The 19,367-nt window shown below is 34.4% G+C and overlaps 2 protein-coding genes and 1 pseudogene across 5 annotated transcripts; 1 reads left to right on the plus strand and 2 right to left on the minus strand.

The window, feature by feature from the left end:
• Window positions 1–183: 183 nt before the first annotated feature.
• LOC116779282 (uncharacterized) lies at window positions 184–2,261 on the minus strand. Its single transcript, XM_032673554.2, has 5 exons — window positions 2,104–2,261; window positions 1,892–2,025; window positions 1,542–1,803; window positions 1,228–1,469; window positions 184–837 (listed from the first exon to the last, which is right to left on the minus strand). Exons 1-5 carry the CDS (start codon window positions 2,117–2,119, stop codon window positions 604–606), a joined length of 888 nt encoding a protein of 295 aa, XP_032529445.1. The 5' UTR covers window positions 2,120–2,261; the 3' UTR covers window positions 184–603.
• Window positions 2,262–3,812: 1,551 nt separating this feature from the next.
• LOC116778697 (double-stranded RNA-binding protein Staufen homolog 2) lies at window positions 3,813–15,844 on the minus strand. Of its 4 annotated transcripts, none has more exons than XM_061529658.1 (17): window positions 15,687–15,844; window positions 15,462–15,594; window positions 12,463–12,607; window positions 12,068–12,173; window positions 11,647–11,930; window positions 11,124–11,225; window positions 10,608–10,734; window positions 10,091–10,301; window positions 9,662–9,792; window positions 9,227–9,360; window positions 8,429–8,629; window positions 7,944–8,196; window positions 7,612–7,718; window positions 7,265–7,367; window positions 6,771–6,952; window positions 5,706–5,863; window positions 3,813–5,428 (listed from the first exon to the last, which is right to left on the minus strand). In XM_061529658.1, the coding sequence occupies exons 2-17, from the start codon at window positions 15,578–15,580 to the stop codon at window positions 5,371–5,373; spliced, it is 2,421 nt and encodes an 806-aa protein (XP_061385642.1). In that variant the 5' UTR covers window positions 15,581–15,594; window positions 15,687–15,844; the 3' UTR covers window positions 3,813–5,370. The 4 variants fall into 4 exon arrangements, with proteins under 4 accessions (XP_061385642.1, XP_061385640.1, XP_061385641.1 ...); XM_061529656.1 differs by having other exon boundaries at window positions 10,091–10,295; window positions 15,444–15,594; XM_061529657.1 differs by having other exon boundaries at window positions 7,612–7,706; window positions 15,444–15,594.
• Window positions 15,845–16,461: 617 nt separating this feature from the next.
• LOC116778698 (uncharacterized) lies at window positions 16,462–19,028 on the plus strand (annotated as a pseudogene).
• The last annotated feature ends 339 nt before the right edge of the window (window positions 19,029–19,367 follow it).

Below are 19,367 nucleotides of genomic sequence, written 5' to 3' on the forward strand. Positions count from 1 at the left end.
TAAAACTACCAACCAAGCAGTCTAGAAAAATCTTATTATTTTAATCACCACATTATCAATATAGTCTTTTTTGTGAGTAAAACAAGATTTTATTGGTCTCATTAAATCGTACATTGGACTCGTACAATTTAATGAGACCAATATTTCAAAAGAATATTCAGATTTTTAATGAAATATGGAAAATAAGTACAAATATATCTTTAATTAAATACAGTTTTAAATTATTTAACAGAGTATACAATGATAACACTATAACAAACAATAAATATTACATTAATCTTATTGACAATGAAACAAGTTTTATAATTTCCATTACATATATGTTACACATGTTTGTTGTTCCACAGATAATATAATAAATTAATATATATTTAGTCACTAATTCAATTAATAACTTTATCACATTCCATCAATCACAATATTATTAAAAAAAACATATTTTAATACTACATCACAATCACCAAACAAACAATATTTTATTGTTAAAATGGAAAATATGAAGTAAATAATATCTCCAAATTTCGTTTCTGTTCTCACTTATTGATTCAAATAACAAAGTGTCTTAAATCACTGATTTTTCTTTATCCAAAGGACGTTTCTTGGTCAGGGACGCAATAAGATCTCATATTCCCTGCTCGGTACTTCTCGGCCGTCAAATGAGAAGTAACAGACTTTGTGTGAAGGCTGTACTTTGCCTGGTATGAGACATCCCTCGTGTTCTACACGACCAACATATAAACTTTCATGATTCACTTCCGAATGACCTCCTTCTATGGCCCCCGACGGTATCCTGTTCCCATAGGTTTTAGACCAAACGAAATTGTACCCACAAAGAATCTGTAAACATCAAAATGAATTAATTATTAAAAAAACAAGCAATTGGTTCTATACTAAATATACAATTATAGTTTAAAAAAATCTTCTTTGCAAAAGTTACATATTAGTTTTAATTAGATCATTTTTTTTAATTTAATATTTAGTAAAGACAAAAAAAATAGATTATATATAAAAAGTTAACATAAAATAATTTTGATACAATTAACTTATTTTATATATAATTTACAGTTATTTATGCCATCTGTAAAAGTGAGATTTTTAACTTTCAACTGTTAGTACTTCACTGACAAAGTACAAATTTGGCAGATGTTGGATATTTCTGAAAGAATTTTATATCCGGAAGTATACAAAAGACCCTATATATGTAAGTGAATAGTTAATACAACTCACTTCTAGATTTTCTCCAGCTTTCGGATGTGCTTCTCCTCCCCAGGAAATGTAACCGATACCTTCAGAAGGTACAAATTTCCCAGGGGTCAATGAACCTCGGTGTTTGGACCTCACAATATACAATACTTCATTTTCAAATCCACCAATCACAGCGTTGTCTGGCAACTGTTCTTCGGCTTTAACCCACTCTGCGTTACCTTCTTCAAACTGCTTTAGTTGAATACTTGGAATATCTTGAGGTACTACAACATAAATAATCTCATAAGCATCATGACTTCATCACTGACTATGAAATGATGGAAATAATCACTCACATAGACATTTCCAATGTAGTTGATCTTTTTCATTTAAACCTTCCCAGTGAAAGAATGTTATGCAGTTTAGATGGCATTCTTTATCAATTTCTTTTGCTAGAATTGGTTTTCCATCTTTGTTTTGTCCAAATTTAATTACATGACCATACCAAGATATCCAGTATCTTTGATATTTATTTTTAGATAAGATATTTGGTATAACCGCAGTAGAGACACATTCGTCATATTCATTAATTGAGCACTGATCATCTCCCAGGACAACCTGTAATAGACCAGAATAAACATTTTCAGTGTTTCTAATACAAGTTACAAGCAACTTGCAAGAATAATGAAAGAGAAACTATTTTTACATTATATTGTCGTTGATCGCCAGGTTCTTCAGATAGTGCTATTGAGGCAATTTGTTCCCCCTTCACATAAAATACTAAAGTTTGCGTGTTGATTTCATCAAATTGCTTCTTATTCGCAGGCCCTAATACAAATTCTGTAACAAGAATAAATGGTTTCATTCAGAAGTGTTGCACAGTAAATAGTGTTAAGAAAAATAAAACTGAGGCATTACCTACGAAATCACCCATTTCTTATATAGATTCAAAACAATTAACAAATTTTTAGACTTGTTAAATAGTACAGTAACGTTGAAATACTATATTGTGATAATGATTCATACAAGCATTATTGTACCGGTTCCTTCAACGTGACATCATAACATAATATTAGACAAAGAAAATCAATTATAAACGTTAAGCAGTCCAAATACGGTTGAAATTCCCGAATTACAAATTGAGCAGAAAGTTAAAACTAACATTCATGACCCAATATTGCCAGCTGTATAAATGGAATATTAAGTAAAAAGAAAATATTTTCTTAGCAATCATAGGTAAGTAAAATTAAAGATTTTAAGTAGTATAGAAGTTAATTATGAACTTTGTTAATAATTAAATTTAATGTACTAATAGTACAGAAAAAAATAAAAAGGTAAAGTTTTTTATTAAACCAAGGGACACCCAAATTTAAGTATGGTACTTAATTTCTGTAACTGTTTACTTAAGTTTGTTCCTTGGGAATTTTGATAGTAATTTCATAATTAATTTTAAAATTCTTACAATAACCACCACTTTTCTGTTTTTCCATGACTTCTGTCTTACATTTTATAGTTTTTTTATAACTATTTATAGCCACCACACATAGTAGTATATATACCATAATTTGGTCCATTGTTAACAGTTATTTGTATAATATAATTTCCTTTTTAATTTATTTAAGTGCTTAATTATTTTAATTTTTTTGGATTTTATTTCACAATTTTAATTGACAATAATTGTTTAATAAAAATAGTTACGCATAAAGTGACTGGGGAGCTTTTTGAAAATTCTTTTGAAGGGTCCTGATATACTACCTTGATATACTATTGGATTTTAAGAATGTGATATAAAGATCAATTGGGATCCATTCTTAAAGACATTTATTTGCTATCTGTATATCAAAATATTATGGGAAAATTACATTATATTTCGTTAGGCTCTGACAACTACAAAAAGGTAGAATTGAGAGAAACTAATTTAGTTCATTGACGCAATTTAAAATAATTTTGATAAGAAATTATAAACTAAAAAGTAATGAAACTACACAAATATTTTTTTTAATACCTGCATTTTTTATACTAATATTTATAAAGGGTTATAAGGGTACTTCGAAATAGTTAATGTCATATTTTGTAACCGTTCTTACAAAATTATGACCAAAAAGTATTTATTTGCATCTTTTACTTTTTTAAAGTTACTTTTTGTATCTAATACTTGGACAGATTCGTGGTGAAATCTATTCGACACATTTTGATAGAACACTAAAACTCACTTTTAACATCTTGTATATACCTTTGAAACTATTCACTTATTATTCGTTCAGGTTACACTATTCTATCAAGCTTTTCTACTCGATTCTGCTTAATTTAGCAAAATTATCGTTATGTTTAGAAAACTTCTTAAAGAAGGTTCGTTTACTTAATCACAATTAGATGATAACTCCTATTATATAAGGAAACAGTTAAATGTATATTATTTTCTTCCTCGCATTCGTAACGTTTCATATATTATCATACGTTTTGTAATTTTTAGGTTTTGACAATTACAGAAGCATGATTAAACTGATCAACTGACTGAAGCAGTTCTTTTCTTTTTTACGTTAAAAGGTTTCCCCGTTAAAGCTGTTAAGAACATGAAGTATAAATAATAATAATTAATGAACGTTGTAAAGCAATAAAAGACGTGGTTACGATTTTATACTTTTATTTTTATAATCTTACACAATGCTAACAGCACGAAGTTCAGTTGGGACTTGCTCCACCCATATAATAATATAAAATATTAGTTATTTAGAACAAAATAAATAAAACACTTCTTAACGCCATTGTGGCTTTTTTTATCAAATAAAAAAATATCAATTTCTTTATGTTGTTACCGGTGATACATTCAACATGAAGAAATTAAAGTAATGGCCTCGATTTAAAATAAATTACTAAGTATACTGTACTTTTTGGTAAAGAATAGACGAGTTGGGGACAATAATTTGTGCTCGAGCCCACAGATAACAGTATCAACAATTAACATAGCTACAATAAGTCTATAGTATTGTAAAATCTAGGTAAAAAATTCACCATATACAAAATTCTTGTACGAGTATCTAAGCAACAATCTCAAACACTCGCACAAACACAGATTGTTTCTCGTCCAAACCCTTGTTCTGTAACAAGAGCTATCGAACGTAATGTATTTATATATCATATAAACCGATACCATTATCGTCAAGCGATGTAACTCGAAGACTACATCTGCCAGTGATGTAACCGATCACTGAGGGGGGCTCGTGTCCGGTGAGTTCAGAACAACTGATACAATCTTAAAAATTAGTCAAAGTTAAAATATATTAAGTGTCCAACTATAATAAAGCCTTAATCCTAATGTGACTGAAATTTTATTTAAACATCTCATTCAAAAATTCAATAAAGACCCAGTTAACGTTAGTTTAAAATCGAGGCCAATTTATACATCGCCGCAACTCCGTACTGGGACTCGAGTTCCGGCGATTACCGTTAAGCTAAACCTAGTGTCACCATGGCCGCATGATGCAACATCAGCTTTCGTCGGGATTTCAACCGGCACTAATTAATAACAACATTATTTTTTTGTTTATTTTTTTTTTTTTATTTAATGTACCGGTTTTTTCAATACAGCCGAATCCCAACGAAACCTTTTTGGTTTGGCTCCACAGCCTCTTGTTTCGTTAGTCGCGTTCCTACGTAATTCATCGAAACTATACCAATCTTATTTATAAACGAGATAGCTGCATTTGATAAAGGAAACTATATTATTTTAATTAACCTAATTAATTCCTAGAAATACTTAAAACAATAAATTGAGATAAGCGATCAGAAGCTGCCGATATATTCCATACAAAGTACCTATACAATAAAGACTTAGTTTTGTGAGTTTCAATACGAAGATTACTGCCAGCTCGACTATAGTACATTACAGAAACTATAAAACATAATACACATATTGTTACTTTTTTTATTTCCTAAAACAAAAAACAAAAAAAAAACTTTCGAACAATAAAGAAAATAAGAATTGTTGCAAGACCCGAGATCAAATGTCATTGTGAATATGTCATAGCTGGGGATAGAGACGAAATAAACTATGATGTCGTTAATGAACACGTCCCGAACTATTTATTTCGCGCTGTGAAATATTCACACGTTCGTATATTGCAGGAAAATACAGAAAACAAAATTAAACTAAAGCATCGGTTTGGAAACATTCGCCGTGTGACGTCACTCCCCGATGCCGTTACTGATCGGACCGGGCTTGGCGGCCGACATGCTCGGCAACCTGAAAATAAAATTATATTAAATTAATATATAAAGATAAATTAAATAAAACTAGTGATGTAACATTTTTATCTGTCTACATGTATGTTGATTTTCTATAAATATCTATATTTATTAGGGGTTTCCTATATCGCCCTTTAGTAACATAGGAAAAGTCTACTCGCTATCTTCAAAAATTTACCTCTACCTTCCAGTAAACTCATTATAACAGACCAAAAAGTAAGAGCTTTCGGTCTCATACTGTTTATAACAGTTCCAATGTATCGTGTAGTTCATACCCGGTGGTGGGAGCGTCGAGTCCCATGAGGGCTAGTGCTCTGAGCGCCGCCCGGGCGCACTGCTCGTGGGACTGCGCGGTGGAGGCTCCGCCCCCGTGACACATGACGGGGGGCTCCGTGGAGAGGGACACCAGAGACAGGTACTCGCCGTGATTACGCTGAAAATAGAAATTTTTATATGAATACGTTATTAAGTAAATTTTATTATTGTTTTTCTGTAATCTTGCTTTTTTTCTTGTTTAAGTTTGTTATAAACTACTTAATATGTAGTCCCAGCTGTCGCCTGCAGCCTGTCCGCTTATTAAATATACTCTGTTTCACGCGTCACCCTCACGAGGTTCCATGGGATTTTAGAGGGTCCTCTCATCAGATCTCGACTTGGTGACTATAAAACTACTTCATGACAGTGCTGTAATTCAATGGCAGGTTCGAATCAAAAATAATAATTTAATCGCCTTTTGATCATAGTAACAGAGTAAAACACGTAAAATCCAATTGAGACCTTCCTCCTTTTTTGAAACCGTTTGATAAGTAGCCTTAGTTACTCCTTAAGAAGTTCTTATCAAAATCGATCCAGCCGTTCTAGAGATTAGACGGAAGTAACAACAGACCTACAATTTTTTTTTGTATCATATCGACTTTAATTTGAAACTACAAACAGGCACTTCAAATTTCCTCATTAGTATAGATTTAATTAACAATGAAGTTTGATGATATTAAGTGAAGTGATGAAGTTTGATTATATAAGTTTTAAAAGTTATGTGGCGGAGCGCCTCAATGAATATATTATTCGCATACTAATATTTTCGAAGCTATGATATAACGTTGCAAGTGGCGCCATCTTTGCCGTACTAATTATAATATACTATAATCCTTAGAATTATTTTTATGACTGATTATAATTAATTATAATACTAAACCATTGTAATTTTGTAATGGCAACATTTAAGAATCACCTTGTATTTGAAAACTATAAATATTGGCTTCAGCCATTTTTCAAGAATTTACTGGAAGTCTGAAACTGTATCACGAACAATGTTACTTCACAATATTGTACGAATATACCTTGGGGAAGTCCGAGAACTGTACGGTGAAGCCCAGTAGCTGCGCTAAATACATCAGCTGATCCTTGGCGCCGGGTGTGTTGGTGGCCCCGGGGACTCCCCCCGCTGGGACGGGCACCGCCGCCGGAACAGACTCCGCACCTACAGGGACGCCATTGCCGGTCGCGCTCGACTCGCTCACACCTACGATAATAAACAAGTATTAATATATTATATACTAATTATTACAAATGCAACAGAAGCACAGGCCGACTAGCGTGTCAGTCCGTCGCTGACCAGGGTCACTTGTTGTCAATACAAATGTACTCGAATAAAATATAATCTAAACCATTCATTGTCTCTGTTTGAGAGTTTTCATATATCACATACGGGAGATAGGCTCTGAAATGTTATATTAACCAAATAAAATCAGTAATATTTAGAAGATATACTATGACTATAGATCCTGCTATATGTTTTACTATATCAATATATACTATAGTATATAGGCCTTACCGTTGGGTTGCGGCGGGTGTCCCGACCGCGTGTGGTAGTCCATCAGTATGACGCCGGGTACGGGCTGCCGGACCTCACTGTTGGCGCCACCGTTCATATCCTCCTGGGCATATAATTTACGTTACACATACATGTTTTAACTTTAACTCAATAACAAGATATTGCATAAATTTAAATTCTAATGGAAAATATAGTAGTCTAATATTTCTTTAATAAAAAAGGAGGCATAATTATTCGGTAAAGCGACTGAAACGACATTCCGGTGACTATAATAGTTGTTTACATGTTATATTTAATCATGTATTAATATTCCAATGGTTGTTATGCTAGTATGTACAGCACTCCACCTTCCGTTTCCCGTCCCCAGCACTCTTGGTGTCGTCTCCTCCGTTGCTCTGTATACTGCTGTTCATAGTATCTCCGCTCGCACTCAGCTCCATCGCTAGAAGTACGTCTGTAACGTTGGCATGACAATAGTCGATATACATTCGTTATTAAGATCTTCCATTTGTCATTAAAGATCTCTTACAGCTCCGAGGTTTTGATATATCCGCGTTAAGTATTAATAATGTTTTTTTATATAAAAATGCGATAGCAACGTCGTTCGGTAAGTTGTTATAGCGATGGTTAAAAAAATCAACACAAGAGAATACGCTAATAAAATTTATTAAGTGTTTACTGTGTGCAGCTCGTCTCTTCGCCGTCTTCTTGTTGGGTCCTAGCCCGGTGGCGGAGTGCGGTGGCGCGTCACACTGCACGAGGAACTCCCTCCGCCTGGCCACTCCGCGCTCCTCCAGTACCCGGTACTGTGGTGAGCGCGCCCTCGCCGCGTTCCTCGCTACCGCCAGCCGGGATATCGGGTTGTCTGAACCGCCCGAGGACGCTGGAGTGCCGTTGTTTGACTTCGCACAACCACCCTCCTCACCGCCCTCCTGGAATATTAGCATAATACTTATCACATACATCGGTACTTAAAAAAAAGTAGCTTCCATGCGACGGTTTAATGTTAAATGAATGTCATAAATTTAAATATTCACATTTCGAATACTTTCCATCAACATTTATGAATAAAACAACAGTACAAGAAAGACACTTGCTATATATAAGATTATTATGTTTTCAGTATATAACATTCAAAGGCTATTTCTGTCCGTGCCCCCTCACCTTAATAAGGTTCCTGGGCTTCTTCTTGGCGGGCGGGTGTCTCCTTCTATCTGTGGGCGGGCGGGTCCTGAGCAGGGCGGGCGGCCAGCGCCTCCTCATCTCCTCCAGCATCCTCTCGGCCGCTCGCCTCTTTGAGATCTTCTTGCCGTTTCCCTCCCCCTCCGTCTCCATCTCGCCGACCGTGCACAGCGTCACGAACACCTTATTAACGATTCAATGTTTAAACAGTCCTTAATTGCTATTGTCAATTTTGTTTTGTACAACCTTTCACATATTTGTAGTATAATTACAGAGTTTTGTCTGCAGACTGTATTTATCATGTCCTGGCCGTTAGGACCATTGATACTCATTGATACTAATTAATTCTCACTATCCAAGTATCCCTTTATTTTTTTTTTAACCTACAGCTCTACAACTGTTGGAAGTAAGTTCTCAGCGGCATACAAAAGCTAAACCTACATTGTGTAATTCATACATTCTTTTAATCACACATTACGGAATACGAATGTTTACAGATATTTAAAACGTCATTTGATGCAAGATTTGGTGAAACTAACATTTTCGATCGGCCGCTGCTAGCAGCTAGCAGCGCTTCTCAGCCAAAGCGGCCGTCTGCACAACTACTCGGTGCATATATCCCATACAAATAATCTCAAATCTAGTGTTGTATGCGGGAAATATTTGCATGTGTGTGTATGTGTGCAAAAACTATGCTATGAGGACTTCTTATTATCTGACTGTATATAAATTTATTTGCCATACTAAGTATGTACAAATGTTATACTTTACAAAACATACCCTCATATGCGGCGGTCCCCGCTCAGACTTGACGGTGAACTGAACAGACAGATCTCTTTTCAGAGCTAACTCGTGTACCAGCGATACTGGGGATTTAACGTCTGAGTTCAACATATTATCTGATCCGGCGTCACCTGAAATTAAAATAACATCAGAGCTTAGAGAATATTCGGTGTGTCCATGATCAAAGTAGCGTAGTGAAGAACAGTTGTTCAGAAGCAATAATATCAATATACACCGAAAACAAAACATTATCAACTGGAAGACATAATAAAATTTGTTCAAACATGTCTGCAGCGGGTGGAGTCGCGGGCTGGCCGTATGTGTGATTACTGTAATGACACTCCCTAAGCATGTGATGATACTTTAATTTGTTCTGTCGCTTGTTTTGTTTCCAGCTGGTTTACTGAAACTTTAACATATTGATATACATACCGCTGTCGTTGTCCTGATGTTCTGCGACTGATCTCAGGTCGTGGAGCGCTCGGGCTGCGGCGTCGTGCCGGGCGCCCTGGGGCGTCGCCCCCTCGCCTACCCAGGAGCGACCGCCCACAGTTACACGCACCCTGACACACACATAGCGTATGATGTTTATCATCTGTTTCACTTTTGTTAGTTGTTATGATACTTTTATATATGTATATATATAAATGTATATAAGTATATTCAGCTTTGGACAATGTTCTTAATTATGTTTTTGATAAATACATGAAAATATAAAATTCATATATTAATTGTAATATTCTACGCAACAATATAAAGAACAAACCACTTTTGATTTCAGAAAACCATTAATAAGAGAACCTTATTATCTGTTTGTTCGATGTATTGAGGCAGGAGGAAAGAAAGAAACAATAATATTACCTATATAATAAGGAACTGGGCTCCATGAGTCTCGGCGCTAGGGAAGCGTGTGTTGCTGGATGGGGGTGAGGGTGAGGGTAGGGCGGCACGAAGGCCGGCAGCCGGTACGGCAGGCGACGCGGGCGCGGCACCGCCGGCACCGACGTGTACACAGCCGGCTGACACAACTTCATAGCCAAGGCGTTCAGCTCCACCGTCGGCATCACTGTACCTAAAGATATCAAGATCATTATTCGAATAAAACGATTCTACCTCATAGCTGAAGCGTGTTCACGACGCGTGTATCAAACTGAATTACTTTATACACTTTTCCTAGACTACGTTATGTACATCACATTTTTAATAATCTGTTATTCGACGCATTTCAGTTCGAGTACATATAGATATAAAGTATCGTTAGGTTAGGTGTTAATAAATATTTAAACATCCATAAAAATCCCTTCAGTTACTTTTGAGTGTTAGAAGTAAAGGTTCCATAATGGCCGTGTGATATAGTTCATAATATAATGTACGTCACCGGCGTGCTTGTGGTGGTGTGCGTGGTGAGTGTGCGGCGGGGGGGCGCGCGGCGGGGGAGGGGGGTAGCGTGTGCCCGACAGAGCCGCGCTAGCCGCCGCGTGCTGGGCGCGTTTTATTGAAGACCCCTACAAAAAATATAATGACATAATTACATTGACAGTATTTCTTATATGATACATCAATCCATAACCAGCTTCAGTGGTCTCCGAGCACAGTCGCTATGGATCAATAATAACATTAAATTGAGACTAATATACTTTAAATGTTATTGACTTAGTGTTGCAATTTTATTTCTTTATATAGGGTAATTAGATTCTAAGAAGAACATCCATTGTGTGCTCTGTTGACTTCCTATTTTTTGTGAATATGATTATGATATATCATTTTGATATCACAATATATTGTGCATATAGTAAATGTAATAAAATGAATGTTTAAATGTTCCAAAAAGCTATTTCCATCTTTAATATGACACTCGGCATGTATCCACCATGTGCCTGTGTGCTGTCCGTACCTCAGCTGTGTATTCCTCAGCGTCACCGAGTCTGAGTGTCACTGTGAATACTTTCTTGTGAGCGGGCCCCGTCTCTGATGTGAGGCGATACTGATGCTTAATCTATCAACAATAACTTCTAATTAGATCTACACTATGGTTACTATATAAAACAGCCATGTGTTGAGAAGATTGTCCCTTTTGTATTTATTTTGAGATAATTTTATCTGCGGTAAAGGGCAGAAAAATCTAGATAGTAATGCATTTTATAACGGCAGACTGGCAGTCGTAAAGTAAATTTGTTTGGATAGTTTTATATATATAATACGTTAAATATATATAGGAAGAAGTTATTGAGGCAAAGAAGTATCGTTTACAATATTAGGCTAATTAAAATTACAATTTTAAAAACTTTCAGATTGACCGAGTTAATTTTTTTTCTTTCATATCCTTGTTAAAGGTAAGCCCAACTATTTTTTGGAAATATACAGAATATATATATGGAATTGTTGAAATTCTTTATAAAATTTTGAGTGTTAATTACCTTATTGTACCTGGCCAGTTCATTGACCAAGCACATTGGTGTCTTCTCTTTACTGTTGGCCGAGGCGGTCGAGCGTGTCTCGGAGTCGGTCGCCTCTACCGAGGCCTTGTCCTTGTCGTCAATATCCGCGTCAGTGCCGGTGCCAGAGCCATTGCCAGAGCCATTGCCAGAGCCATTGCCAGTGCCAGTGCCAGTGCCGGAAGTTTCAGTGCCGGTGGGGGACGCTAAACTCTCTTTGGCTTCGATTGTCGGTGTTGGCGTTTTGGTATTGACTCCCGATACCACTGTAACATTATATATAAATATGTTACTACTTGGGAAACTCGAAACTCGAATGATACTAATGTCTTACGATCGTCCAAAGATTAGGTCGAGTAGTAATGGTTAGATCGAGTATTGTAATTGGTTGATGTATACATACCATTGTGGTTTTGTTGCGTAGTAGGAGGCGGCATCGGCGGCGGCTGTGTGAAGGGAACCACTCCGGGAGTGTAGCCACCGCCGTAAGGACGACGGAGACGGGTCGGCTGTTAGTTATGACCTCTATTATATTAATACATATACCATATAAGCATCCTAAACTGAACACGATGCGTTTCTAATTTTTTCATACTATCGTGTGTTAATATTGAAATGGGAGACTAAAAACGCTGCGTGTTTAGTACGAAGATGCAAACTTGCAGTAAGGATTCTTGATGCAGGTGAATATTATTATGCTTCTGTGATGGAGACGTATTTAAATTATTATTGATAACTAGAGGAATTTATTACAAGAGTATTCCTTGTATTAAAATTATACAAATGTGGATAATTTACCGTTGGTACATTATGGTGTTGCGTGGGCGGATGGTGTACGGCGCGAATGGTGTGCGGTCGCCCATGGTGGGCGTGATGCACGCCCATGCCGCCGAGCTGAGCGTGGGCGCCCATACCGCCCGCCTGTGACGGACCCAACGGCACCCTGAAAATAACCATCAGTTTTCATACCATCGACCTCAAGTCACTACTACTAATACTATTTATCTTTTCTCATTCAATAATATCTCACGGCACCGTAATTAACTTTAAATAGGCTTAGTCTTTTAATATCGTACTTTTAAAACGCTAATTTTGAATTTCGTTCATTTGAGCAAGTTTTTAACGTAACATGAAACCTCAAAGGGTTTGTTGAAACAAATTATAAAAAAAAAAAATTGTATTAAATCCAAAGGACTTCCACAAAACTATTGGTTAATTCAAGTTCGATTTCCCAACAGATTTACAAATTTTGCAAAGACATTACAAATATATTTAAGCTAGTGTCTCAAAAATGATGAGTACCACGCAAGACGTATCTGTTACAGAAACTTTTCTATTATAATCAAGGGCATAGGCTGTTTAATTAATACATACACGAATAGTATTCCTGGTACGAATCAGTCCAAGATATAAAATCACAAAACACAGCACATTTCTTTATTAAAGCCACGTGAGAAATTCGAAAGACTTTCTAGGGGTCACACTGCACGTCTGTAGCGACGCTGTTATTACAACTGCCATCGCTTCAAATAGCTTGATATATCGTTGAGAGTTAAGAAACATCTTATATTTATTACAGGACAGACTCGAATCAAAAGTGCAGTCATATGTTCCATTCACGACCAGTTCCGATCACAATGAGAGCCGCAAAGGACCCTTCACGTATCAACAAATTACACAACATTTGCATCTCAATACAACATTCGCTGTATAGACGGACTTCGTAAAACATAGACTCAACTTAAATAGTGTCAATGTTTGAGTGACCGTAGCCTAAGATCGAGTATTTTTATTACAGCGTCGGTAAAGGGACTCGTCATTATATTAATCAAGCAACGAAGGGCAGATACTATAACTTAATAATTAAATGTAGTACATTATTTATATCAAATGAAGATAGGTGTGTTAAATTATCATTTTTATTTCCTTATTGTCTTGATTCATACAATTGATTGATTGGTAAGGAACTTGCACTGAGGGGTATCTGTGTGACACGATTTTAGTATTGCAAATTGATATTTTTTTTAATAATATTGTATTACTTAAAGCATGACAGTTTTTACGAGTGACTCAGTGTAATTTATATATACATAATATGTATAAACATACTATGAAAGGATTTATATATGTAGCTAAACAGTTCTTCTAAGTCATAACAGAGTTACCAATCAAAGTTTAATCATAATAAAATTGCCTTTTTAAACAGTAAAAAAGATAGTTAATTAAATTATTTTTTTATATATATATGTATATAAGATCTCCTTTTTAATGTACAATTCACAAATTTCTGTTTAAATTAACAAAAGGTATTTAATTTACTGTTCTTAAACTGGAACATTCCTTTAAAAATTACTGTCATAAAATTTTAAAAGACTACATAAGTAAAGAATGATGGTAAAAGACATAAATCTATTCTTCTAAGTAGGTGTTAAATATGAAATGAATGCCTGTGAAGCTATTCTTATCATGCTTTTCAGAAGACCTATCAGTACCCAAGCTGTGGTAACACATCTCTTGAATAATAATCTTAAAAGCAATGTACATATAATTTAATTCAAGTTATTAAATTTTTAAGAAATTAAAAAAAAAAATCCTTCTGTAAATTTGTTTGATTGTTTATGTTCTTTAAGTTTGTGTTATAAGGTAGAGGCATGGTTTTTAATCACAGTCTTCTACATAACTAAAGTGAATTAATCTTTAATGTTTACACTGCAGTCTCAACAAGTTTAATTCATTCTTTTGTTTGGAAGGTTTCTCAGCCATCACATGTTGCACACAACCTTAGCACATATTATTCATCTCAAATGATTCAGCTAATAATCAAAGTAGACAAGTGATTGTTTAAATAGACATTTGGTATGAGCCATAATAAAATAAATATTATATATATATATATATGATGTATTTAATAAAATATTTATTATGGAGAAGTAGCATGTGTAATTTCAGTTCATTGCAGCGAGGCCAGCAATGTTTTATGTATGAAGGTTACTATTACCTAATTTAATAAATTTAGATGGGCTTGTTAATTTTATATTCCATATTACAAAAAATGATCCCTGTTTAAATTGTATCTATAGTTAGTTTTTTCATATTTGTTTTTTTACCATAATTTCTAAACAGTGAGAGTCAATTCATATAAATAGTGAAATAATTTTAAGATTATTAATTATTAAACTATAATACACTCTTATAAGTGAAGCGAATAGTAATAAGTAATGTTGTTGTACATTAAACTTTAACTTGAATTAATATTGTTTTTTATTTAACGGTAGTCTCTATTACGTATTGTTTCTTAAGTGAATCTGAACATTAAAAAATATTAATTGATGTCTATATACACATTTATATGTAACGATTAAACCTAACAGTAAAATAAATGCTGGTTTTAAGAATATTTTGTTGCTTTGCTAGGGCTTAGACACATTCATGCATTTGTTTTCGTCAGTCATATGTACTAACTGTTCGGTCAATCTTGTAAATAAATTAATCTATTTCAAATAATCTGTGCAAAGCAAACAGTTACAATGATATAGAAATTCATAAAAAAAAAAACAATAAATTTGATATTTTATGTTGAAACAATGTTATAAATAGATAAATCATCTGAAAGATTCGTAAAAGTAATCAGTTGTAACACTATACACACTAATAAGAATTCAAATAACTAAATCTGATAAAATTAAACTTAAGGGATTTCATGTATTCTTATGCGTGAAATAAAGAAACGAAGCGTTTAATTACAACAGCAAATAAATAATAAAAAAGCTGATCGTTACCTAGTGAGAGTTACGTGCCTGTTCTCCCGGTGCATTTGGTGCGGCAGTTGATGGTGGGCGGGCATGGGCTGGTGCGCCGGCATGTGCTGCGGGTGTCCCGACATCGGCTGATGATGAATGTTCGGGTGATGCATCATCTTACGATCGCAGCCTACATCACAAACAATATTCACACCCGATCGCCGTCATACAAACACAGCGAATCATATGTTTCTAGAACATGGATGACACACAAAACCTTACCGTTAATTTGTTATACAAATTATTAAATAATCCGGCTTCACGATCGGCATAGATCCGCTCACAATACACGCATAAATTATTTTTTGGCAAACAGTAAAGAAAATCGTTTCGTTCAACATGCGGCCATGTTAAAAATGTTGAATGTTGCTAGTTAGAGCGAGTCTGGTTCCCAATTTAATTTTTTAATACAAAAATAATATTTTCAAGGTAATTTTTCATTTGAACTTATGAAATTAAAACAACCCCATTATCATAAAAATCTAAAAATTTGTAACAGGGCTTAATTAATTTACTGTAACCAACATAGTAAAACTTTTTGTATTTGTAATTTTGTGAAAAATATTTTTGAAGCATATGTATAATCTGCCGATATATTATAATATTAAATAGAATGATATAATTTTGTAATTTACAAAAAAATAAGTATTTAATAAAGTAAAAAGAAAAAATTAGACAATCGCACGCTCAAACAAAACTTATAATTAATATCATCACAAAGTATTGAAAATTACTTTATAATCTGGTAATAAATTGCAGTCCAAAATAGTATTGTAGGGTACGCCATTTTGTGACATTCACAAACGTCAAATAGTCCTCTCTTTTCGTCCCGCCAGTACAGACTGCTTCTTCAGTGTGTCTGATTTTGTGTTTTCTCGAAACTGTTGTTATTTTTTACGTCTCTGTTTCTGCTTTGTTATACAGGCCTCTGTTCTAATCTGAAATTTGGTTGTGTTTTTTCATTTTATTGTTTTTTTACTTTTGGTGCATAGTAATAATGCCGAAAAGCCTTCAAAGATTAAAAAGTGAATCCCCTGAACTAATCATCAAGCTTCAAAGTTATTTTGAGCTTGAAATACTAAAGGGAGGATCTTTAATTCCTGTTGAGCAAGTATAAAAGCGCATGTCTCAGGCGCTTGGAGTAAGCAAACGGACAATAACAAATATTAACAAAGAAAAGTTTGGCTCATCTGGCATGGAAGACAATATTTTAAGGGCACCAAAAAAGAAACGCAAAACAAAACCTAGAACAGACGTTGACAACTATGACGCCGATGCTATAAGGAATACGCTCCTAGCATCTTTGAGGCAAAACTGCTTTATCCAAAATATTGAAAGATATTGGATTTCAGTACAAAAAAATGGACAAAAGGAAAATTCTTATAGAAAGAAATGACATAATTTTAAAAAGAATTAATTTTAAGAGAAGCGAAAAAAATCGATGATTGGGACAATGTAGTCTTCATTAAGTGGCTAAACGCTAATCATACGTTTTCTAGTTTTTTGATAGATGACTCTCAAGCGTCGGCATCAAAAGTGCCGGTGGGTAGAGGAAAACGACTCATAATATGCCACGCTGGTTGTGCGAAGTATGGCTTTGGGGAAAACGGTGTGCTGGCATTTGAGTCGAAAAGCACTTCTGACTACCACGAAGACAAGAATGCGATTACATTCAAAGTGGTTTCGAGATGTATTGCTACCCGGCTTGCCAGAGCCTTCAATAATTAATTAATAGATAACGCTCCGTATCATTCGATGAAAATAAATAAGGCACCTACTCAAGCTAATAGAAAAGAGGAATGGGTGTCTTGGCTGCAAAGAAGTGGCATTGATGCAAACATGTCAATGCTGAAAGCAGAGCTCCTGAAATTAGTCAGTGACCATAAACCGACAAATGTTCGCTATGAAATGGGTGAGCTAGCTCTGCGTAACGGTCATCGCGTCCTTCGGATTCCCCAATATAACTTCCAGTATAATGCCATAGATCTAATCTGGACTCAAATTAAAGCTTATGCAGCCCAGAGAAATACTTCACCACCATATAGCATGAAGGAGATGGAGACTATTTTAAAAAAATCATGCGAAAAAGTCACAAAAGATGACTGGATGAAGGTGGTTTAAGAAACTAAAACGATTATGTTTGATGACTTTGACCGTGATATCCGTATAGATACTATGATTGATAATAATATGGTAATACATGTCAGTGAAATGAGAGTGGGTCGTCGAGCGAATTGGAGTCCGGTTGAATTCTGATTTGACCTAGTTATTTATGGTTGAAAGTTATCTATTTCGCTACCTTCGAGAGGCATGACTGGTTGTAAATTACATTTAAAAAAATATATATTTAAGAGTTTTTGTATAACTTCCAATGTATGTTCAAATATTTGTTCGGTTGAAGTTTTTAACTAATTTTTGAGGTACTTAATTACAACTATTGGAGCTACAATTTTTATAGAAATTCGGTTTGGAGGCATGGAAAATGCACGGTTAACTTTTTGACATTCTTAGTCCAACGTGTCGGCATATTTTATAATAAGTTTATTACAGAAAAGGACTCACTAAGAAAACATACAGGAACGTCTAAATTTAACGAAAAGACCTAGTGAGAAAATGAATAATGTATGAGTTGCTGGATAAAGTTTAATAAAGTTGAGTAACGAAAACGTTTTAAATTAAAAACTTAACAATCTAACCGGCTTAAGATAAAAAATTAATCAGTGCCATGTGTCTAAAGATCTGGCAAATAGTTCCGTTGGACATATTACAGAAATATGCAATTGACTTAAAATCTGTGAGTAATATACTTCGACAAAAACACTCAATCATGATTACAATTTCCAGTAAAATATATTCATGGAACTGCAAAACGAGGAATGCTCCCAACTATATTTGTATCATTGCACATTTCACAAAATGCAAGGTGGTCGACCATCTCGGCATATACTTAAGATCCAAGCTCTTCGTCGCTGGTCGGTCCCAGCGGCCTTAAGTAGAGTAATATCTAAAAAAGGACTAGATTACTAGATCGTTTTGAAACTCCTACCAAACAAATTTACAACAATAAGATCTTGAATGAGATGAAAAGACAGAAAGGTGTTAAGCAATAATTAAGAATACGAAAATCAGAAAAATATAAAAAAAAAAACAAACTTATATTAATATGAAAATATTTTATTTTAAAACTTTGACACATATGACGTCGTTGCATAATTTATATGGTATAAAATTTTGTCAGGATATTTACTTGGGTAGAAGACAAGTAAACGAATTAACTTGATGTGATTGATTCAAACAAATTTTATTCTGAAACTAAGCAAATTCGAGTACTTTAATAAACCTATAATGTTACAACATGTTATTGATGGTTATTTATTTGAATGTCTGTAATATTGAAATAAATAATAACTGGCCCGTACTCGCTGGTACTGCCTAAACCACGTCTAACTATGACTGACTGACAACGGTAATCTCTACTGACTCACTTCTATTTAATAGAAATAAAAATTTATTAAAACGGGAGTGTCTAGACAATATATTCCTTCCTTTTTAATAGATTTAATTTTAGCAGGTTTTTAAAACCTATTAGCCAATCTATAAACTACATGAGTTTAAAAAAAAAGTATATTATTACTGTTGTAGACTCGTTTGCAAGTTTAGAAAAAAAAGGTTTCTTTAGTTCGGATAATGATATCTAAGACTTTCGCGAGTTTTATTCATTGAAATGAAATTTATATATTTTCGGATATACTACGCGGATTTTATCATTTTAAAACTACATAATCCCGAAGTTTCGGTTACTTTTCCGTAATCCGAAAATATGGATATTAGTTTCATTAAAAATTCCTTATTTCGGGTCCAAAATACTTATACGTATCTATCCACATTTTTATACGTATCTAT

This window comes from Danaus plexippus, chromosome 6 (assembly GCF_018135715.1).
Source record: "Danaus plexippus chromosome 6, MEX_DaPlex, whole genome shotgun sequence".
NCBI lineage: Eukaryota > Metazoa > Arthropoda > Insecta > Lepidoptera > Nymphalidae > Danaus > Danaus plexippus.